Source organism: Orcinus orca, chromosome 19 (assembly GCF_937001465.1).
Source record: "Orcinus orca chromosome 19, mOrcOrc1.1, whole genome shotgun sequence".
NCBI lineage: Eukaryota > Metazoa > Chordata > Mammalia > Artiodactyla > Delphinidae > Orcinus > Orcinus orca.
In genome coordinates, this window is record NC_064577.1 from 10,108,272 (window position 1) to 10,130,789 (window position 22,518).

At 57.2% G+C, this 22,518-nt stretch overlaps 2 protein-coding genes across 3 annotated transcripts in view; one reads left to right on the top strand and one right to left on the bottom strand.

Annotated features, from left to right (window-relative positions):
- PITPNM3 (PITPNM family member 3) overlaps positions 1–13,976 on the top strand; it is a 91,476-nt gene extending 77,500 nt beyond the window's left edge. Inside the window, exons 15-20 of the mRNA XM_004267011.3 lie at positions 1,859–1,975; positions 2,280–2,428; positions 2,710–2,859; positions 6,095–6,278; positions 8,179–8,307; positions 9,821–13,976. Coding sequence (XP_004267059.1) covers positions 1,859–1,975; positions 2,280–2,428; positions 2,710–2,859; positions 6,095–6,278; positions 8,179–8,307; positions 9,821–10,123 — 1,032 coding nt within the window. The 3' untranslated portion in view covers positions 10,124–13,976. The remainder of the gene's footprint in view (positions 1–1,858; positions 1,976–2,279; positions 2,429–2,709; positions 2,860–6,094; positions 6,279–8,178; positions 8,308–9,820) is intronic.
- Positions 13,977–14,146: 170 nt separating this feature from the next.
- PIMREG (PICALM interacting mitotic regulator) lies at positions 14,147–19,123 on the bottom strand. Of its 2 annotated transcripts, XM_033423138.2 has the most exons (6): positions 19,043–19,123; positions 18,190–18,518; positions 16,476–16,771; positions 15,864–15,959; positions 15,195–15,244; positions 14,147–14,806 (listed from the first exon to the last, which is right to left on the bottom strand). In XM_033423138.2, the coding sequence occupies exons 1-5, from the start codon at positions 19,092–19,094 to the stop codon at positions 15,211–15,213; spliced, it is 807 nt and encodes a 268-aa protein (XP_033279029.1). In that variant the 5' UTR covers positions 19,095–19,123; the 3' UTR covers positions 14,147–14,806; positions 15,195–15,210. The 2 variants fall into 2 exon arrangements, with proteins under 2 accessions (XP_033279029.1, XP_049558039.1); XM_049702082.1 differs by having other exon boundaries at positions 14,147–15,244.
- Between the last annotated feature and the right edge of the window lie 3,395 nt (positions 19,124–22,518).

Below are 22,518 nucleotides of genomic sequence, written 5' to 3' on the forward strand. Positions count from 1 at the left end.
GACGGTCAATACCCACTGTGTCCCAGACCCTTTGCCAGGCCGTGGGGCACAGGGATTTATAAGCACAGCCACTGCTGTGGTGGGCACTTCCAGTCCTGTGGGAACATCAGACATGGACCCCAAGAACAGTCCTAAATGGTACAAGGTGATCAGTGATCCATGAATCAACTCTTTTTTTGGTAAACGTATTTATTGAGCTATAACCACATTTTATACAATTCACCCACTTAAAGTGTGCAATTCAATGTATCTTAGTATATTCACCGATGTGTGCAACCATCATCATGGTTAATTTTAGATCATTTCCATCACCTCCGAAAGAAACCCCTTACCCTTTAGCTACCGCCCCGCTCCCCCAGCCCCCTACTGCCACCCCTAACCTGAAGCGGCCACTCATCTACTTTCTGTCTCCGTGGCTTTGCCTGCTCTGGGCACCCCCTGTGATGGAGTCACACCATGCGTGGTTCCTTGTGTTTGGCTTCTTTCACTGAGCACCTTTTTCAAGGTTCATCCGCGTTGTGGTTTGTGTCAGTGCTCAATTCCTTTTTATGGCATCTTTCCATGTGTCTATTTCCATGAATGAGCTCTTCCCTTATTGGTATTCTTGTCAGCAGGCCTGCATCTCCCACTTGACTGAGGGTTTCCGGGTCAGGGTCCATGACTGGTTCCTCTCTGCATCCCCAGAGCCCAGCTCTGGGACCAGTGCAGATGAGGTGCCTACAGATGTTTGTTGATTTGAATTGAAATACCATGGAGTTGAGAGGAGGCAGAGACCTTCTCTGGGGAGTCCACCAGTGCTTCTTGGAGAGGACGAAGTTGAGTCAGGTCTTAGTGGATGGGCTGGGAGAAGGAGGCAGGGGACCAGGGATGCCATAGAAAGTGGGGGGACCAGTGTGAGCAAAGGCCCAGAGGCCTCTGCAGAGCCTGACCTGAAAGAACCAGTGGGGCTTCGAAGGGCAGCAGCAGGAGATGGGACTGAAAAGATTGCCCAGCGAAGTTTTGATGCCAGGCTCAGGATTTGTACTTCATCCCGAGGGCCCCGGGGGGTTAAAAGATCTGTGCTTTATAAAGACGGTCGATCTGCCACGGGGAATGTTTTTGAGTAAGGGGGCTCCTTTAAGATGCTACTAGCAGAGCCCAGGGGAGAGGTACCTGGGTGTGGGAAAAGACACAGATGTGGGTGGTTCTGTAAAGATGGAGTGGTTTGGGTCTTGAAGCCAGGCTGGGAGTGGTGGGCAGCTGGGGCCAATGTAGGGCTACGGAATGAATTGAAACCAGACGTGAAGAAGGATGGGGATGCTGGGATAGTTACAGACAAGTGACGCGACGTCCAGCATCGCTCCAGAATGATCTGGAGCGGGGTGGGGGCATCCAGCCAGGGAAGAGCAGAGCCAGAATGGCCGCGACTGGTTTCCGGCCACACGAGACTTCCTACGCTGTTTTCTCTACTCTTGACATTTAAGTCGCCCACGAAGCAAAGACGGATGGTAAACGGCTACTGGATGTGAGCCGTGATGAGGAAGGAAGAAGTGAAGGTGACCCTCAGTTTGCAGCCTGGGGATCTAGAAGGATGCCAGGCTCTGAGGACTGGTTGTTACCTCCGGGCCATGCGGAGAATCAAGAGCGGAGGATGCTGGTCTGCAGGAGCCCAGGGCTCCTTGGAGACCACGTGAGGGTCTAAGGGTCTGTGTCCCTCGTGGATTCCATGGGGACACATCTCGGAAGCTCTAACGAGGTTAATAGGAAGGAAGGCAACATCCGGCGGGTGTGCATCCCTCCAGCTGATCCTGTGGCTGACGTAAGGAAAAAGCCAGGTCAAGTCCCCTTGCAGAAGCTGAGCTGGTTTCTGTCCTTCCAGAATGTCACCGCCAACCACCGGGCCAACGACGTGATTGCTGCCGAAGACGGCCCCCAGGTCCTGGTGGGACGGTTCATGTACGGGCCCCTCGACATGGTGGCCCTGACCGGGGAGAAGGTACAGAGGCTGGGCCATCCCCTCCTGGGCACCACGTGGCACGTGCGGTGAGGGCTGCGGAAGGCCTGGCTGCACGAGGTGGGAGATGCTCACGCAGGTCAGGGAGGGAGAGCGGGAGTGAGGGATGGACCGGGTGCCTCGGAGAAGCTGGTGTGGCTGCAGTAGAAAGAGGAAAGGTGGTGGGAGCCAGGAGCTAGCGTCGGACGGGACCCCAAGCCCTGCTGTCTTGGCAGAGAAGAGCTCCCAAGCCCAGCCCCAGCGCCCCAGCCTTCAGCGGTTCCCCTGGGCCCCTCACTGCCTGCAGGTGGACATCCTGGTGATGGCAGAGCCTTCCTCCGGCCGCTGGGTGCACTTGGACACGGAGATCACGAACAGCAGCGGCCGGATCACGTACAGCGTGCCGCGGCCCCGGCGCCTGGGGCTCGGCGTCTACCCTGTGAAGATGGTCGTCAGGTAAGACCCAGGTGACACTCTCACGGTGCTTTCACCCGGTTCCATGGCCCTGCCAGCCAGGCCTGTCCAGAAGATGGGGGCCTCGAGGGACTGTCTTCGGGACCCTGTCCTTGTCTGCAGGGAGAGAGGAAAATGGGATGCGGTCGCAGCTGTAGCATCAGGAGATGCCGCCCAGGTTCTCTCTCAACCTGGCCCTGACTGAGCTCTGACCCCGGCTGTGGGCTGACCTTGGCCTCAGGCTGACACCTGACCTTGAGCGCACGGCTGGCCATACCTTTCAGGGGCGACCAGACCTGCGCGATGAGCTACCTCACAGTGCTGCCCCGGGGCATGGAGTGCGTGGTCTTCAGCATCGACGGCTCCTTCGCGGCCAGCGTGTCCATCATGGGAAGCGACCCCAAGGTCCGGCCAGGGGCAGTGGACGTTGTCCGGTGAGTGCACCCTCCCTGCAGGGGATGTGTCCCCCCGGGGCAGGGGCCAGCAGCCCTGGGGGATATGGGCCAGGAGCCGGGAGTCCTGGCTTCACCTCCAGCAGTAATTTACTGAGGCCCTTGAGAATCTCGGATGCCCTCCCTCCCTCCCTCTCTATCTTCCTCCCTCTGTTTATTCTAACACTGTCTGAGCATTCTGTGCAGTGAATCAGGCCTGGTCTCTTGCATTCAGATCCCAGTCAGGATAAAATTGGTGTGTTCTGATTACCGGTTGCCGTGGAGCAAATGCTCCGTACTTAGCAACTGAAGATCGTACTTTATTATTCTATCACATCATTGACTGGCTTCTGCTGGGAGTTTCTCCAGCAATGGCAGTCAGGTGGCGGTCCAGGCGGGGGGTCATCTGAGGGCTCCACTGGGCTGGAGGTTCAAGATGTTCAGGATGGATGATGAGCTCACGTGTCTTGTTCCTCGGCTGGGGCGCCTCTTTCTCTCTCTCCATGTGGCTGTTCCATGTGACCAGCCAGGTGGTCTCAGACCAGCCAGACTTTGTACCTGGTGGCTGACTTCCACCATGGTGACCGGCCTCCTCTGGTTCCTAGAGACCCAGCTGGAAGCTACAAGCGTTCTTAGGACCCAGCCTCGGAATTCAGTGTCCTTTCCACTACGTTCTGTTGGTTATAAGTGAGGCGCAGGATCGAACCAGATTCAAGGGGAAGGGACCACATAAAGGTGTGAATACTGGGACACGTGGCTCACTGGGAGGCCATCTTTCAAGACTAGCTAACACAGTGCTAATCGAGAGATTGCAGCTATTACAGCTGATTGGAGAAAGCAGAGCAGACTTCCTGGGGCAGGTGACATTTGAGGCAACTCCTGAAGGACGGATATATATGTATATATATTGCAGTCCATGCCATTGTACAAATATTAGCACATGCAGAAAGACAAAAAGAAGAAAATACAAAACTCTTTTTTTTTTTTTTTTTTGCGGTATGCGGGCCTCTCACTGTTGTGGCCTCTCCTGTCTCGGAGCACAGGCTCTGGACGCGCAGGCTCAGCGGCCATGGCTCACGGGCCCAGCCGCTCCACGGCATGTGGGATCTTCCCAGACCGGGGCACGAACCCGTGTCCCCTGCATCGGCAGGCGGACTCTCAACCACTGCGCCAGCAGGGAAGCCCACAAAACTGGTTTTGATAGGCCAAGAAGGTGACAGGGAAGAACAGAGCACGTGTGGGGAAGAGGTGGGGCAAGTTTAGGGCCATTGGATGTTGGGGGCCAGATTGGGACAGGGCAGGAGGTGCGGCAGGAAGCACAGCTTCCTAGGGCTATTGTACTGCGGAGAGAGGCGCAAACAGATTTTGCCGCTAGAAAAGCAAAAGAGGTGCCACTTTAGTCTCTCCCTCTCTCCCTCCACTCTTTTCTGAGGCTGGCTCTGGGCCAGGCTCTAGGCTGGGCACTGATGCAGAAAGAGATCCTAGTTAGAGGAAATTCACAGTCCAGTGGAGAAAACAAGTCATGGGCATGAGAAACTGTACTCCAGGACTCCAAGGGATCAGAACACCAAGAGTGGGACCGATCCCGGGTCCTGGGAGTTCTTGGGGACTGGGTCAGGGGACTGCCCTGCACCACCCCAGCAGCAGTGGTCACTCTGGGGAGAGAAAACTAGTCTGGCTCAAGGACTCCTACGAGACTGCTCACCTCAAGATGCCCACTGGCCTTGTGGAAACAGGCCCTGGACCTGCTCATTTCAGGGGTCGACCTCCTCCTTATAAGCCTGCGTCCTTTATTCCCATTATATCTTCTCCAAGCCCCTCCCAAGTCAGTGTCCCCCTCCCACACCTGGGAAGGGGAGGCTGTGGTCCTTCCTCTCTGGGGGGCAGTCCATCTGGTGCTCTCATCTCTTCACATGGGCTCCTGGGGCCGCTGCGGTGCTCTCCAAACCTTGCTAAGCATCAGAAGCTGCTTTCTATAATCACAGATCACTGGGTACCCCGTCAGAATTAACCAGAACTCTGGAGGTGACACCTGAGCCTGAGCATTCTTACACAACCTCCCCAAATCTCTCAGAGCATCTTCCAGGTTTGGAAACCCCCAATCTATGGTGGCCAGTCAGTGGCTAGCGCCACAAAAGCCTGCAATCAGGCCTGGGCTCATCTGACATCTTACAGACAGGATTCCATGTCAGCGGAGAGCACTTGCCCACTGTGAGAGCACAGAGAAGAGAGAGGCAGATCCTGCTTGGAAAGCAGGGAAGGCTTCCTGGAGGAGGTGGCCTTGAAAGATGGGGGGATGGGAACATAAGGAGATGGAGCACAAAGCCTCTCTAGGGCAGGGGTCTGCAGCAGAAGAGCACAGGGCTTGTCTGGGGCAGCAAAGCAGCTCCGTGTGGCTGGGGAGCTGCCATGCTCAAGGGCAGAGTGTGGGGGACCACCAGTGCAGGGGGGCCTTGCGACCTCAGGGCACCGGGGAGCCAGGAATGGCTTTAGGCAAAGGAGTAGTGGGGTTAGATGTGCAATTTACAGAAATCACCATGGAAACAGTACCAAGGATAACAATAAACTCACTGCCAGGCTTGTTTGGGATGAATGTATTTCATCCTTCAGAAAACCCTAGGTGGTAATTGTTGTTATTAGCCCCATTTTACAGAAGGGGAAACTGAAATCCTGGGGGCGTTAAGTAACCTGCTCGAAGTTGCACGGCCCAGGTTGGATTGCAACTGGGGGCACTGGAGGGAAAGGGGCCTCCCAGGAGGGTTTTGTAGTGGCCCAGGAGAGCGATGGGTCCTGAGCTAAGGCTAAGAAGTGGAGTTAAACTGAGAGGATGGAGTGAAGATCCTGCCGGGTAGAATCAAAGGCTCCTTGATTGGAGGAGGAAGGACGGGAGACCGAAGGAAAGGGAGGGATCAAAGGCGCTTCTCTCTGGCTCCAGAAGCTTGAGTGATGGTGGCGCACCACAGAGAAGGGGACCCAAGCAGAGGGGCCGGGAGTGAGGGCATCATTTGTGCTGTGGGCATGTGGTTGGTGCCTGTGGGCCATCCGGGGGAGATGGCCAGGACTCACGGGGCTCAACTGGGGGTGCGGACTTCAGGGTGCCCCCTTGTTTTCCCCTAGTGCTCCTGGGAACAGCCCCTCCGGCTTCTCGGGGCAGGGGGAAGTGGGGAGTGGGGCGGGCTGCCGGGCAGGGGGTGGCCCACGCAGGGCGGGGCTGGACCCTGCAATGCCGTCTCGCCAGGCACTGGCAGGACCTGGGCTACATGATCCTCTACATCACGGGGCGGCCGGACATGCAGAAGCAGCGGGTGGTGTCGTGGCTGTCCCAGCACAACTTCCCACAGGGCATGATCTTCTTCTCGGACGGGCTGGTGCACGACCCGCTGCGGCAGAAGGCCATCTTCCTGCGCAACCTCATGCAGGAGGTGAGTGTCCCGGCTGGGCAGGGCTTCCTCCACCGCCCTCCCCATCACCCCTCCCCTCCTCCCTCAACCCGGGGTGGGGGGGCCTCCTCCTTTACCCCACATCCTCCGATTGTCCAAGCGGATGCCCAGTTTGCAAAGCACATTCACGTGCACCTCATGGGTCCTTTTACTGCCCAGCGAGGTGTGTCTTATTATCCCTACAGGCAAGTGAGAAAGGTGAGGCTTAGGGATGTGCCCAGGATCTCAGAGTCACCCTTTCATCCTTTATCTTCTGACCCGAAAGCCTAAACTCTTGTCTCTGCATCTGGTTACACCTTCAGCAGACACTGAAGTGCCTAGTGTGTTCCCTCCCCTGTCCTGGGCGTTGGGGATGCACAGAGGCAAACAGAACTCGGGATGTCCTAGAGCTGCGATTTTCACTGCGTGCCCCGTGGCACAGGGTTCCCCGGGACCTCATTAGACATGCAGAGTCTCTGGCCCCCCTTGGAGACCTACTGAATCTGAAACTCTGGGAAGGGGGCCCGGCAATCTGTATTTTAACAAGCCCACCAGGGGATTCTGATGCTTACAAAATTTTGAGAACTGCCGATCTAGAGCCGGGGTTGACAAATCATGGCCCAGGGGCTGAATCCGGCCCATGGTTTTTATATGACTTGTGAGCTAAGAATGGTTTTAATTCTCTTACATGGTTGGGGGAAAAAAATCAAAAGAAGAATAAGGTTTCATGACATGTGAAAATTATATGAAACTCACATTTCCATGTCCATAAACAAAGTATTACTGGAACACAGCCGTGCTCATTTGCTTACGGGCTGTTCATGGCTGCTTTTCAGCTACAATGGAATAGTTGAGTAGTTGCAACAGAGTGCAAAGCCTAAAATATTTAGTATCTGGTCTTTCACCAAAAGAGTCTGCCAATCCCTGATCTACAGGAAGAAAAACATGGAAATTGACAGTTAACCGGTGGGTGACTAGAAAAGACCCTTTGGGAAAACAGAGGAGAAAGGACCTAGCTTTGTCTGGAGAGGCCAGGGAAGGCTTCTAGGCGGTGGCAACTTCTGAGCTGAGTCTTGAAGCATGAGTATGAGTTTGTCCTGTGACCAGAGAAACAGCATGTGCAAAGGCACTGAGGTAGGAAAGAGCCTGGGATGTTCTCAGAGCTGCAGGTATTCAGGATGGGGGTATGTGCTGGATCCGATTCAGGTCCAGTGGGAGCTGAGGTCCCAGAAGTGATCAGGGGCCTGGGCTGGGCAGGCCGTGAAAACCTTAGAAACTGGGCAAGACCGTGAACTCTCTGCTGAGGGTAGTGGTGAGCCATGGAAAAGCTTCAGGCAGGGGAGTGGCAGTGTCTAATTTGGGTAGAAAGATCGTTTTGGCAGCTGTATGGAGAACAGATTGGCGGGAGAAACGAGGGGCAGGGAGGCCAGTTGGGAGGCTGTTGCCCAAGTAAGAGACAGAAGACCAGAATCCAGGTGGTAGTCGTGGAATGGAGAGAAAGGCACGGACAGGCAGGAGGACCAGAGGGCAGAATTGGCAGGACAGAACTGGCCTCCAGTCCCGGCCCTGGATTGTGTCAACTTGGCACTCAATTTCCTGTCCACAGAGGAGCACTTTGCCCCACTGTTCGTAACCTACGGGTCATGTTCCTCACGTGGGGTCAGCAAATGGTGGGGCTGTGATTCACAGGTGGAGCCCATATCAGGCTTTCGGTGCAGAGGGTGGGGCGGGCGGGGAGGCCACTGCAGGGGGTGGTTCCTGATGCAGGGTGGTCCCATGACTTGGAGTCTATCAGTGTGCAGATAAAGGGTCCCCCAGCAGTGCTCCCTGGGGGGACATCTAGGAGTCCTCTGTGGGGATGCGCTGGGCCCCCTCTCCCTCCATCAGCTGCCCTGTGTTTCAGTGCTTCATCAAAATCAGTGCGGCCTACGGCTCCACGAAGGACATCTCCGTCTACAGTGTGCTAGGCCTGCCACCCTCCCAGATCTTCATTGTGGGCCGGCCCACCAAGAAGTATCAAACCCAGTGCCAGGTGGGTAGAGGTGGGGCTGGGGGTTGGGGGGTGAGGGGGGTGGAACCAACAAAAGGGGAGAGGGGAGGAGGAGGTTTATTCCATTGTTTGCTCTTCAGTCATTTGTTCTTTCCTTCCTTCCTTCCTTCCTTCCTTCTTTCCTTCCTTCCTTCCACAAACACGACTGGGTGCCTGCTTTGGGCCAGGCCCTGCGCTGGGTACAGGGGAGATCCACGGTGGAATCGGATGTCATGTCATCCAGTCTAGTGGGGGAGATGGAAAAATTAGCAGACAATGACAGTGCAGTGTGGCAGGAGCCATAATGAATGACAGGGAGCACAGAGAACTGTGGGGTCCCAGAGAGGAGCAGCTAAGCCGGACTCAGGGACAAGGTGGTTTTCTGGGAGTTTGAAGGAATTATCCAGGAAGGGCCTGAGGTTGGAGGAGCCTTTGTGACAGAGGCAGCAGCAAAAGCCACGGTCAGGAGACGGCAGAGCACGTGTGTATTATGGGAACTGCAAGTGACTCAGCTTGTCTGAGTGTGATGTGGGAGGGAAGGGGAGAGGGGGCTGGAGCAGCGGGTCCTGGACGGCCTGTGTGTCTCGCCAAGCTGGGACTCTACGGCTCTGGAGTGAGTTTGTGATGAGTTTGTGATTCAGAGAGGTCCGTCGGGCTGCAGGTGGAAGGCGGATCAGAGGAAGGGGAGAGGGGAGGGAAGCAGTGGCAGGGCAGAGAAGGCCAAGGGCCTGAGAGGCGCTTCTGAGGCAGGATGGATTGGATTTGGTAACGAAGGGATCGGATGCAAGAGTCGAGAGAAAGGGAAAGTCAAAGATGACGCCCGGTTTCTGACCTGGGTGACCAGGTAGGTGGTCCCATTACTGGGGTTGAAAAGCAGGCGACTGAATGGAAGGCGATGATCTCTTTGGGCCACGTTGAGTGGGAGGTGCCTGAAAGTGACCGGCAGGTGGAGGGGCAGAGATGGTGGGACCTCAGAGTGGGGACCGTTAGAGCAGGGCTTCGCAACTCTAAGGTGCGCACAGGTCACCTGGAGACCTCGTTTAAACGCAGATTCAGATTCCCAGGCCTGGGCTGGGGCCTGACATCCTGCCCGTCAAGGGTCCAGGTCGTGCTGCTGCGGCTGTGATCCACGGCCCACACTTTGAGTAGCAAAGGCTCTGAGGACCTAGGGAGAGAGATGGGCAGGAAGGGCAGCTGCGGGGGCCAGAAAATAACGAGGTTCCATGCAGCAGAAGCTGGAGGAGGGGAGAGAGAGACTTACCTTTGGGGGATTTTAGTGAAAGTGACAAGGATGGGAGCTTCACCCCATCAGGAATCCAGGGAACTCTGGCGTGACCCGGGGGTACAGACAGAAGCGCTCAGTTGCCCAAAGCCGGGCAGGGAGCATTAACCCGTCATGAGCTCCCCAGGTCCTGGAGCAGCTGGGTGTTCCGGGGAGAGGGCGATGCTGGGGTGTGGGGAAGGGCAGGACCACGGCCCGCCTGCCCCTCTGGCCTGACGCCTGTCCCCTCCGCAGTTCCTGAGCGAGGGCTACGCCGCGCACTTGGCCGCGCTGGAGGCCGGCCACCGCTCGCGCCCCAAGAAGAACAGCTCGCGTATGATCCTGCGCAAGGGCAGCTTCGGCCTCCACGCGCAGCCCGAGTTCCTGCGGAAGCGCAACCACCTGCGCCGGACCATGTCGGTGCAGCAGCCCGACCCGCCCGCCAACCCCAAGCCCGAGCGGGCCCAGAGCCAGCCCGAGTCCGACAAGGACCACGAGCGGCCCCTGCCCGCGCTCAGCTGGGCGCGCGGGCCCCCCAAGTTCGAGTCGGTGCCCTGAGGGCCAGGCTGCGCGCAGAGCAGGGGGGCCCCAGCGGGCTGCCTTCTCCCCGGCAGACACAGGCCTTTTCCTGCTTTTTCCCTCCCGTGTCTGTCCAGCAGTGTCCGACCAGCGAGGGGGGCAGGACCCTGCCTGGCCTCGGGGGGCTCCCTGGGCTGCGAAGGGGTGAGATCCAGGGGTCTCAGTGCGGTCGCTGCTGCCCCATCATGCCTGTAGCGCAAGCCCCAGCTAGGGTGGATGTTTGTGTAATCCCGGGGGCAGGCCTGCCTGGAGCCGGAGGGTTTGACAAAGTCGACCATCTTCCTGCATTCCTGAGGCTTCCACAGTGATGCTAAGCAGGCCCTAACGGGAGCAGCCCCCAGACCAGGGACCAAATGCCGCTGGCAGGTACAGCTTCCTGGCCGCCTGCTGGAGGGTCGAGTGGCATTTGTGCCTGCCCTCCGTGTGGCGTCCCGGGTCACCATCTTGGGCCTGGCTCTCCTGTGGCAAAGTGGCCACGTTCTGGGAGCGAGAGGATGTCCCCTGGGCTCATCCTCTGTTTGAGTCGTTTGCCCACGGCCCTTGGGGGGCGGGGTCTGGTGCTGACGGTCTGTTCTCCTGCAGCTGTCCATTGTCCCCTTTCTTGTCTCCTCACCTTTCTCCCGTGGCCCTTGAGGACAGTTGTGCCTCTTCCCGGAGTCCTGCCTGGTGCCCTCCCCTGTGAGGCTGTGGCCCCGGTTCTGGCCTAGCCGGGCTGGCTGTGAGCCTTGAGCCTGTTGCTTGCCCTCTCTGGGCCCTGCCTTCCTTCTGTAACTGGAGGGGTCTCCCGAGCTGAGATTGGTGGGAGTTTTTGACTCCTAGGTTGTCCTGCACTTCTGCCTTCTGAGGCTCTTCAGGCCTAAGAGCCCCTCAGAGCCTCTCAGAGTGCCCAGTGATCTATACCTTCCTTGCAGACTAAGAGAGGGGCTGGGGCAGGGGGTGGGCAGGAGGGAGCCACCGTTGCCCCACCACTTCAAAGGAAGCCCCTCTGGGGGGTCGCTGGGAAGGGGTCCCTGCTCCATAGAGAGGTTTGCTTTGCACTGAGGTCCAAACCTGGTGTCCCAGGGACAGAGACATTCCCCAAAGGGCACTGGTCGGGCTCCCCCTCCCCAGCTCTGCTCAGAGTGATTTCTCCCTTTGGCTCCTGGAAGGCGTAACAGCTGAGGTCCCAGAGCTGCAGGGGTTCATGTAATTTTGGCTCAAATTGTTGTGTTCTCTTCCCTTCCCCCTGCCACTCAGCTTGGTTTGGTGCCCGTAACCTCCTCTTGGGTCATCCCCTGAGGTTGGCAGGGCTTGGCTCTCCTGGGGCCCCTCAGATTCTGCCCAGGCCTTCCTCCTGCTGAGCCCCTGGCCCAGGCGTTGGTCTCCTGCACTTCCCCTGCTCCCTGGCCCAGACCCACACCTGCTGTGTTGGGCTACCCGGGCTGCCTCTGAGCCCTTCGGGCCGTCACTGAGGCTGATCCAGCTCTTGCAGCCGAGGCTCTGGGTCACGGGCCAGGCTGCCCAGGCCCAGATGTCTGTATACCCAGCAGGCACCTGTGTCAGCTCAGTGTCGCTTCTGCTGTCTACCTCTTGCAGGTCCCATGTGGCCAGTGTCCTCCCCAGTGGCGGCTGCTGGTGGGGGCTGCTGGCACTGCTGTTGTGAATCACCCGGTAAACTGGACGCGCCGCTGGGGCTGGACGGCTCCGGGCTCCCAGCCCCCACCCCTGCTCTCCACTGGAACTCTGTCTTCTCCAGCCTGCCAGCTCCCGTTCCACTTCCAGCGCCGCCTCTGCGCCCAGGCCCAGAGCTGCTGGCAAGTCTGCTGGGGAGGGGTGATCACTCCCAGCTTCCTCTCTGGCCCTGCCTCCTGGCGGTTCGCAGCGGGCCCATCCCGCCTTTAACATTTCATCCTTCTTGGCTGTCCATCGAGCAGCAGCTCGTCAACTCCAGTCCTTCCCCTCCTTTCCAAAGCAGACGCTGCGTTACACTCGGGCGGAGTTGGTCTGCTTCTCTGAAATTCCATCTCCTTTTTGCAGAAGCCACTGATGTGTGGCCCTCAAGTGATGAAATAATTAGCGTGAGACACTTCTCCCCCAGTTAGAGTCCCTCTGCCCTTTTTTCTGAGAACCCCAGGCTGGGAGCAAGAGAGAGCAGGGACCCTGAGGAGTTTGGAGTCCGCGGGAGCAGGGTTCTGTGCTTGTGGGGATCGGAGCCGGGACGTGGGCCCCAGCAGTAGGGCCCGCACCCCTTCCCTTCTGGAGCTCCGGTTTGGGGCTCTGACAAAGTGCACCTCAGATGCTGAAGGTGTACAGTGAGATGTGGTGAACACAGCGTTCTGGGAGCTTCGGTGGGTGTGTGTGAATGTGTGTACTCGGAGCCCTGTATAGTGATCAGATTCGACTTGTTTCAGTACTGCTTTCACAGCAACTCTGTAACCAACGTGCACTTTCTCTGCTAGTGGTTTGTTTGATCTTGTCCTTCCAGTTAAGTTGGAGAAAAACAAAGAAGCAACTTGTGTCGTTCTCCGGAGGGGGTGCCACTGCCTCTCCTGGAGTACTTCTGTGACCCCCAGTCTGGCTGTTTTCTAGAGAATCCTTCCAGCTCCGTGTGCCTGCTCCCCAGGAGCTGGAAAACATCTTCCCGCTTGACCAAAGCTCCTTGTTCCTTGCGTGGCATGTTTGTTCTTCCTAGTTTGGGGTGGGGGGGGCGGCTGTCCCGACAGAGGGCCTGCCTGCAGCCTCCCCTGCCTTCGCCCTGTTGGGGGTTCAGGGTGCATCTGTAGCCAGGGCCTGCTCTTCCGGCCTCGGCAACTCCTCTCTTAGGCTCCGCAACAGATACATTAAAAAAAAAAAAAAGTAAGACTCTTTCATGCATTTGGATAAAGGGCCCTCCAGTCTGGGTGCTGGGCCACAGAAAACCAACGTATTTGGACCCCAGGATTCCAGACATTACTGGGGTGGGGTGGGGTGGGCTCCCTGAAAGAGGGGAAGCTGGAACTCATGGGTTTTAAACCGTACTTTGACGGCTTTGGAGCTCAGACCCGCGCCCTGGAAGTGCCCTGCCGACAAAACGGGGCGCCGATTGTTAAATGAAAGGCGGACCCCGAGGCAGGTGGGAATGGGTCCCGAGGTGGCGCCGGATTTGTGGGGGACACTCGCCCACCCAGCCCAGGTGCAGCCCTGCCCGGGAGGGGCGCCCTGCCTGCGGAGCCTCAGCTTGACCCCGCCTTAAATAACCAACGTTCCTGCCGAATCCCCGGGGGTTTGGGTGCCCAGTGCTCTGGAAACCTATTCTCTTTGGCTCAGCCAGAAGAAACCTCCCCTCCCCCGCCCCCCCCCCCCCCCCCACGTAGGGTTAAGTCCAAGCAGCGAGGCCTGGCCTGGGTCCTTGTCTCCTTGCTGAGAAATCAACAGGGTGGATGGGAAAAAAAGAATCAGGAATTTGACCGCCACCCTCACGGGCACAAGGAGAGGCAGGTGACACCAGGACGGGTGGGACGGTAGGGTGGCTTGCTCGTCGGGACTCCCACCCCCAGACCCCGCTGTCCTTTTCTATTTGTCTCCTCGGCGGTGGCAGCCGGTCTGACCTTGTCCGTCTGACTGTTCCTAAGTATGTAACTCTCAGTATTATTTGTGGTGGACGGTTCTGTGGTGAAAAAGGTTTAATCTATTTCTCGTGGCTGCCTTGTACAAAATCCGTTAGAAAAGAAAATGTAAAATACCAGATTTCTAACAAGACAAAAACAGCATTACAGAGTTAAAAGATTTTTACAACTGGTCTTGATTTTGATGTGAGCTGGTTTTTAACTCTCAAATGTTGTCACTTAAATAAAAACCTTATTTGCCTTTAAAACGTGCTTTGCTCTGAACTAAGCCGAGAGACCCTTCCCGTTGCTCACGTTCCGCCTGAGCTGGGGGCAGGCTGGCTTGGAGTCGGGGTGGAGGAGGGCGACAAAGCCGGGCCCTAGACCACAGACCTGTTGCTCAGAGCGGCGCAGGGGGTAGGGTGACAACGAAGAGATGTCAGATACAGAGAGTCTTTATTATGAAAAAGCAGTGTTGTCTAGGAAACTCCTACACTGGTTTCTTTCGAATAAAATGACAAAGCAGATTTCTTAAATAATTTACAAAGGGCAGAGATTGCTATTGAACAGGGCTACCTCTCCCTGTACTCCCACGGTGGGTGCCCTGTGCTGAGAATGTAAGTAGGTGTCTGTGGACTCAGGGTCTTGGGGCCTGGAACTCTCTCCCATCCCTTCTTCCGGGGCTCTGCTGTGGGCAACAGGGCTAGAATCTGGGTTCCCAAGAGCCCCTGCGCTGGTGACACAGGAGATGACTCTTTGCAGACCCTACTCCTGGGTACGCAGCTCAGAGCTCTCAGATATTACCTTGTGCTTGCACTGCACTTTACAAGTGAAGCAACTGTAAAGCTCACGTGTGGGATGAGTTTCTAAGCCCCAAAGGGGAGTAGAATGAGCAGTCCCCCCGTCTCTCCGAGGTCTCCCCGAGTCACTCGCAGACTGCGGCAAGTGGTCACTGGCGGGCGGGGAAGTGGCTGGAGCAGAAGGGCAGAGACCCCCAGCAGCCTCCACCTGGGCCCTTGTTAGTCCGGTCCCTGTTTGCCGCGGCCCAGGGGCACTGCCAGCTCCTGGGTCCTCCAGGAACTCCCGGGACGCGCGGACCCTGGGTGTGAGGGCATGGTGGTCAGCTATGGCTTGCTTCCTGCAAGACAGAGCTCCCTTCATGCCCCTCACAGTGCTGAAGCCAGGGGAGGTGGGGACACCATGGACTGCCCCCCCGAAATGAGGTGCTAGAAGGTGGCTGCGGCTGCCTGGGGCCCCAGTATGCTCTGCTCCATCAGTGATGGGCCCAGTGAGGTCAGGAGCTCCGGCTCTGAGCAGCTCAGAAGACTCGCACCTTCCTGCTCTGTGGGGCCCATCGGCTCTGTGGCTTTTTCCAGAAAAGACTCAGTTCTTTAACATGCCTCCAAGTATGTCTACGGGCTCGTGCAAGAGGAGGAGGTGGGGGAGGGGGAAGACACAGAGAAAGATGCGTAGGAGGAGGGCATTACCTGAAGGATGCTGTCCTCAGTCATGAATGAGAGAAACAGTCATGTCGCCACTAGAGGTGGGAAAGCAGGAGGGACAGATGCCGCTGGGTGCCGCAGGCTTTGAGGGACCCTCCCCGCCTGAGCTAGACAAGAGCAGACCTGGCAACGTGGCGGGGACATGGCCCACTCAGCATGTAGTCAGAGCCGGCAGGGCCCCGCCTCAGAGGCCGTCACAGCCACGTACAAACGGCCCCCAGTTAGGGCAGCTCCAGGCCCAGGCCCTGCCCCCGGGACGCTGTTCTAAGCAGACAGACCAGGCATTTCACAGCAGCCAGGATGCTTTCCCCAGTTCCGTGGGCGGGCAGGGCCGAGAGGAGCCACGGGGAGTGGCAGAGGAAGGGCGGGTCTTTCAGGAACCAGGGACCCGGCCACATGTGATGGACAAATGTGGGGGACCAAGGCCCAGGGGGCCACATACATGCAGGGTATGTCCTTAACCACCACCCCAATCTAGGTCTTTCATCAAGGAGGAGACCGAGGCATGTTGCAGAGGAGACAGAGGCTCAGATAGGGAGAGGGACGACCAGGGTCACACAGCAGGGCAGAGCCAGAGCCCGCCTAAAAAAAAGTGGCTGGCTCAAGGCGGACCCTCCCGGCCGTGTCCCTCTGAAGCACGGTATGCCAGCTTACCTCTCCTCGGCTATGATGGCCTCATCCAGCTCTTGGGACAGCTTCTGGAGATGCTGGATTCCTGCCCCCACGGGCTCTAGGTCACTGTCAGACTCGCTGAACGGAAGGAAAAGCCACACATATCAGTCATTAGTTGGAAACCTGTGACAGGAGCCCTTCCCGTCCAGCACCGGGCCTGGTGTATGGGCCCAGATGACCCACACGGGCTGGGAATGTGTCACTGTAGACTCGCATTCCAGGAAGTGACATCAGAGCAGCTTGGAGCAGATGGCACAGAAAAGCTGGATCAAGGCCCACAAGGTCAAGGGCAGGTGATCTTGTAGACAGGTGAGCCTCAGCCCTCCAGATGGCTTCAAAACTTGCTTTTGGGCTCCCCAGGAGGCTTGGGTGACTGTGATACTCCCAGAGTTAAGCTCGCCTCTTCCTTTGGCAGATGGGGAAACTAAGACCCTGAAGGACCTCCCCAGATCCCCCACCAGCAGGGCGCAGAGCTGGGCCAGGTCACGGATGTGACTCCGCTCAGGGTGTCCCTGGCTCCAGGTAGCCCCAGGAGGGGCTCAGCAGCCCCCAGGGCCCAGCTAGTGTTTGCGGGGCAGGCACTACTGCACGTACCTGGGGGAGCAGAGAGGCTCTGCTGAGGAGTAGGGGCTCCGGAAGGCAGCCTCCCTCCTGGACCGCCGCCGAGGGTGGGCATGCGGGCCCATCTGGGTGGAGAGGCGGCGATTCGCCCTCTCCCGGGGGTCCAGGGTTGAGCGGGCAGGGGCGGCCACTGATAGCCGGGTGCTCCTGTGGCTCGGGCTGCGAGCTGGGGGGCCACTGCCCTTCTGTGCCCCCCTCTTCCTCCTCCTGGCTTTCACCTGGGTTTCCACCAGCCACTTGGTGCCACTCTGGCAGGACTCCTGGATTCTCTGTGACAGGTACACGGAAAGGTCAGCACGGACAAGCCAAGAGTGAGCTACCCCAGCGTCCCCAGGCCATACTCCCAACACTTCGGCCCATCAGCCGGTCCTACAAATCCAGGCAGCTTTTACTGTCAAGGTGAGGGTTGCAGATGAGTCCGTGTGGAATGGGTCCACGGCAAGGACCCAGCTCAGGGCCCCCGGGGATGAGCGCGTGGCCAGCAGCAGAACCACGCTGGCTCATGGAGTCTGCATTTGGTCTAAGTCCAAACCCTCTTTCGGGACAGACTGACCCAGACTCAAAGGGGAGGCCCAGAGGAGAGCAGCCTACCCACAGGATACCGTGAAATAACTTCTCTGCCGGCTTCTGGTCTCCCTCACTCTAATCTACCGTCCACATTGCTGCACAGAGATCCTTCTCAGGGACTGACATTTGGCTCAGAGACTTCTCCTCAGAGGGTCCAGAAATGCTTCCCTCTCCCAAACCTTCAGATTCCCACTCAGCAAGGAGATGCCCTGCCCACCCCCAGGTCTCTCCTTGGAGGCCTGTCCACTCTCACAGCTCCTGTCCTTCCTAGGTGACACCTCCCCACACCTCCAGCTCTAGGTTTGGAGACACAGCCACTTGGGAGGCCCACGGACCTGTCAGCCCCAGCACACGTGGCCTCTTCCTGCCCACACCTCTCATCTGATACCAAATCCTCTCAAAGCTATCTTCTGAGCAGTTCTTGAAGTTGCTCACTCCTCTGCAAGGCCAGACCCCCAGACCCCCTCAGAGGCGAATCTTCTTCTAACCCCCTTTTCATCAAGTAGCTAAAGAACAAGTTCTAATATGCTAATCGGACCCAATTCCCACCATGTTGCAAATTCTTCCCACTGGTTCCCAGGGCTCCCAGTCGCCCTTGGGAGCATCTAAACATGTTCGGCGCACCGAGCCCCTCTCACGTCCCACGCTGCGCTCTGTCCTCCGGCCATACATAGACTAAGTTCCTGCCAGTTCTCTTCAGCATCTTGCCCTCCCTCAGCCCTGGGTCTGGACTATTTCACCTGCCTTGTACACTCCTCATACTTCCCCCTTTTCCTGGGCGAATTCCATGGAATCACCTCCTCCGGGAAGCCTTCACTGACTAAGCTGCTTTTTGGTGTTCCCCCACCATTAGCCCCTTGAATGCAATTTCCTATCACAATACAGCTCTATCATCTTGTCTTATGAGGCTCTGTTTCCTCACAACACTGCTTTCATTCACTCATTCAGCTATCTGTTGAGCACCTGCTACGTGCCAGCAATTATTCGGAGTGCTGGGGACACAGCAATGAACAAATCAAAGGCCCTGTCTTCACAGAGTCTGTATTCTTGGGGGCTCCTTGGGGGCAGCTATTATCCAGCATCAAGAAGGCCCTCCACGCCTGGACATGTTCGATATTACCTGGGACACGGCACCCAAGGCGTTCTTAGCTGAGCGAGCTGCAGCCTGGAGGCCCTGCTGTCCTGGCTGTGGGGTTTCCAGGGGCTTCCAGGAGGGGCCCGCCCTGAGGTTGAGGCTGACTGCTCTCAGGGGCAGCCTCCTTTGGAACTGTCTGCACAGGGAGTCCAGGGCCCCGCTGGAGGTGTCTGGGTGGCCAACTGCAGGCTGTAGGGCCTCGCTCTCCTCCAGCTGCCCCTGGTTCTGTAGGGACCTCCGACGCATGGAGGCCCCCACGGCCGGCCACCGAGAAGCCATCTGCCCGGCCGAGAGTCTGTTCTGCCCAGCAGACCCTGGAGAGGAGATCAAAGGGAGGTCAGCAAGGCATCCCCCCACTGTCCCATTCCCAGGCTTCAAAGACACCCTGAGTACCGGGGGAAGAGATGCGATGGGGGCCCGTGGGGTGGGGCACTTGGCAACTGTGGGTGCAGGAAGGAGGATGCTTCCTGGAAGAGGGGTCAGCGAGGACCAGAAGAGGGTAGAGGCTGAACAAGGCCGGTCAGCAATGTGTCCCGTGCTGCAAGTGTCTGAAACAAGCTGTCTTTTCATCCCAGCCTCTTTTCCGTTATCTGCCTCAGGCGGGGAGGGAGGCAGTCAGGACTGGCCGGCCGTCACCGAGCCTCCGCACTTGGTCCAGGGCAGGACCAGCGGCTCTTTCACGGGTTCGCCCTGACCCAACGCGCTCTGGCGGGCTGACCAGACACCCCAATGTCCATCCGGCTATACCCAGAAGCCCCACATGTGTCCGTCCTAACGGGAGGTCCCCCCTCCCGTCCCTTCTTAACAGAGGCCCTACCACGCCCCGGCCCGCACTCACCCAACAGCGCCCAACGCTCACCAGACGCCGAGCACAGCTGCTCCTCACCCATCCAGAGGATTTGAAACACCGCGCGGATCCGCCCCCTGGCCCTGTCCTCACAGCTGATTGGCTCCGTCCCTGCCTCGCTGCCTCGTCGGGGATCCGATTGGCCCCTGCGCCCGCGGCTGTGAATCTTGCTCTCGGATTGGCCCTGCCGTCCCCATTCATTCCTCTGTGTGTCTGGCGGGCCGGGAGCTGCGCGTTGAGGCCTCTTTGTATTCTCGGGTCCCGCCCGCTCAGCCTGCGGAATCCTTCCCCCGCGCCGGCTCAGCCCCGGCGCCACCTCCTGAAGCTCGGCCCCCCGGTCGCTGGGCTCCCTCCTTAAGTACAAAGTGTTCTGGCTGGTCTGACTGGGCGGGGCGGAGGCGGGGTCCCGAGCTCCTAGGGGCCCCTCCCATCCTGCTTGGAGGTCTCAGTGGTTTTGTCAGAAAGAGCCTGGGCTGGGGGAGCTCGGAGCCTTGGGTTCCTGTGGAAGTTTTGTTTCAAACTTCCCTCGTGACCCTGTGCCTTCCTGAGACTGACCCTCTGTCCCCCAAACTTGCCACCCGCGTTGACCCCCAGGAAAGTCCATCCTGGAAGAGGGGACAGATTGGGTGCACCTCCCCTCCTCCTCCAAGTACGCTCCCCGCCCCCCCCTGCCCCGTCCCCTCTATCCAGCTGAGTGCCTCCCTCCCTCCCTCCCTTTAGCATCCAAACTAAAAAATCCACCATTTAGAAAGCCCCGTCCCCCCTCCACCTCAAGGCAGCACTGGCCATGTTCCCCCTTCCGTTTCCTTGCTGCCGTCCTCACCTAAAACCCTCCACCCCCCCACCCCGAGTTTCGACTGATGGGCACCTTGAAGCTCAGTCCTTAACCCCATTCTTCACCTCTGGGTGATCTCACCCACACCCTTGCGAAGGGACCCTCCCCATGGGAGGAGAACGATTAATACGAGGTACTTACTATACACCAGGTACTGGTGTTGCAAGCACTTTACAGGAGGAACTCGTGAGCCCCTCATTGCAGCCAAGGACTAGATGAAGAAACGGAGGTGTAGGGAGGTCAGGTGGGGCCCCAATTTCCCCCGGTTAGTATGCAGCAAGGATTCAAACTTAGTCTGGGACCAGGGTCCATGAGCCTCACTAGCGCCCCACACTGCATCTCCTCAGCCTGCACCTCTCCCTGGCAGGTGTATCCAACCCTGGTCTCTCCCAGCCCCCCTTCTCCTCCTTCCCCATGTCCCCTCATGTGTCTTTCCAAATACCTACTTGTGTCTTGATAGATTCAGCACTGTGCTAACAATGGTCCACAAAGGTCAACAAAACGGATGCATTCCTTACCTCCAGGAGCTCAGATCTAGTGTGTGGGGAGAAACGGACATGAATAAATTAAATAACCAGTAATCGATTCGTCAAAGAAAATTATGACACCAAAATGATGTCACTTAAAGCTGAGACCTAGAAAATGAGTTCACCAAGCAAAGAATGTGTGTGTTTGAGTGTGTATGTGAGGAAGTGGGAGGCAGGGGAGGAGGTGTTCTTGCACAAGGAACATCATGTTTGGGGGCCCAGGACCCAGGTGAGACCCCCAGCACACACACATATGTGTAACTAAAACAAAAGTTTCCTGAAACAATACTTGACTATGTGTGAGGTGCTTTGACATATTTTCTATTTCATTAAAAAAAAAAAGTCGCGGTGACAGCTCGCTAAGTTTATGTTACAATGGCTCTCTGAGCGTTGTGAGCTGCGGTTTGAAAAACGCTGCTCGGTGTTGCCTGCTCGACTTCTTCCCCTAGCCGAGTTGTTTCCCAAGCGTCGGAAGTGTGCGTTCCCACACTTCTTCTATGCTTGTTGGATTTATTATTGTAATTAGGGAATTTACTTCGTGTCCTCTACCAATGAAATATGGGGGGGGGGGAGCAGGAGTTATCATTTTTCTGGAAACTAAGTTGAACATGTGGGAAAGACTCAGGGAAGATGACACATGTAGAAACAAATCCTCCCAAATCGGTCGTCGTGCTGCCATTGTCCATCCGTGCCTGTCTGCCTGTCGCAGTGCCTGGCTCGTACGTCACGGGCATCTATACGATAGCTTATATGTGTGAAGCCCTTACAATGTGTCTAAGTGCATTTCCTTTCTTTCATCTTCCTTAATCCTCACAGCAACGCTATGAAGCAGGTACTATTTTTATTCCCATTACAGATGACAAAACTGAGATTCAGACGGGTGAGGTGTCTCGCCCAAGATGGAACAGAGAGCCGGAGCTGGAACTTAAACCCTGAAGGTCTGACTCTGAAACCTGAATTCTTAACCTTAGATTCCACGGCCTCATCAAGCATCAGGAACGAGGGGCTGAACGCACGCTGAGGCCCTCCCTGCTTGAAGCTTTCAGCCCGCCTCCCTCAGCTCTGTGACTGGAAGGGCAGGTGAAGGAGAATGGTCTCCATGGCAACAAGAGGAGGAAGAAACAATTTCTTCGGAATGAGGAGCCTCTCTATTGGCCTCCTGTGGAGGGTGGAGCAAGGTGGTGGGAAGGAAAATGTACGGAGGCCAGCAGGCTCCCAGCGGAGAGGTGGTGGGTACAGGGGCTCCTGGCCCTCCTTGTAAGGAGGAAAAACCAGTCCGTGGTTCCAGGCTGAGGCTTTCTGGGTCCAGCTCCATCCTTGCCTCTGTTGGGGAGGGGGTTGGAGAAGGAGAAGGAGCTCCAGCCCTGCCCTGCCCTGAAGGCTCCCTGTCCAACGGAAAACTTCCACCAGTTACCCTGACCTCATGGAAGTGCCCGTGTGATGGAAGAAGCAGACATTAAACTGTGCAAAATGTCATGAATGTGAGGTGCTAGGGGATGATGAGAGGGTGTAAAAGGAATGGGGAACCCACTGGAGCTGGGGGGTCGGGGCAGGCCTCCCTTAGCATATGATGCTTTAGCTGATGAGTTAGGGAGACAAAGCCGAAGAGGATTTCCAGTAGAGGGATCTGCAAAGGCTGATGTTGGGACGCCAGATCTCCATCAAGTTCCAGGAGCAGAGGAAGCCTGAGCGAGATGGAGAGGCCAGGAGCCAGATGGCAAGAGGCAGGGCTTGAAGGACCCCATCAGCCAGGGGAAGAGCTTAGAATTTATTATCCTGATGGTGGTGGGAAGCCTTTGTTGAATTTTCAGAGGGGACTGAGGTTATTAGAGTTGCATTTTTATGAAGTCCATTAGGAAGTTATTTTGTGGGCCAAACAGTGGCTGGGGATCCCTCTAGAGGCTGTGGCCTGAGCACCTCATTTTTCTCAGCAGTGAAACTGAAACTTCCGGCATCAGCTTCAACACCCCCTTCTGCTTGTATCCCTCACCCTCGCCAACCATGGGCCAAATTTGTCAGTTCAACCTCTAGGTATTTCTGCAATCCATGTGCACCTTTCTTTCTTTTTTTCTTTTTTTTTTCGGCCACACCATGTGGCATGCGGG

Coding starts and splice junctions, on each gene's coding strand:
- PIMREG (XM_033423138.2), bottom strand. CDS start 19,094: ATGGGTGAGGAGCAGCTGTGCTCGGCGTCTGGTGAGCGTTGGGCGCTG. Junction 18,519..19,042: donor TGAGCGTTGGGCGCTGTTGG/GTGAGTGCGGGC, acceptor TCTCCTCTCCAG/GGTCTGCTGGGCAGAACAGA. Junction 16,772..18,189: donor CCTTGGGTGCCGTGTCCCAG/GTAATATCGAAC, acceptor TACCTGTCACAG/AGAATCCAGGAGTCCTGCCA.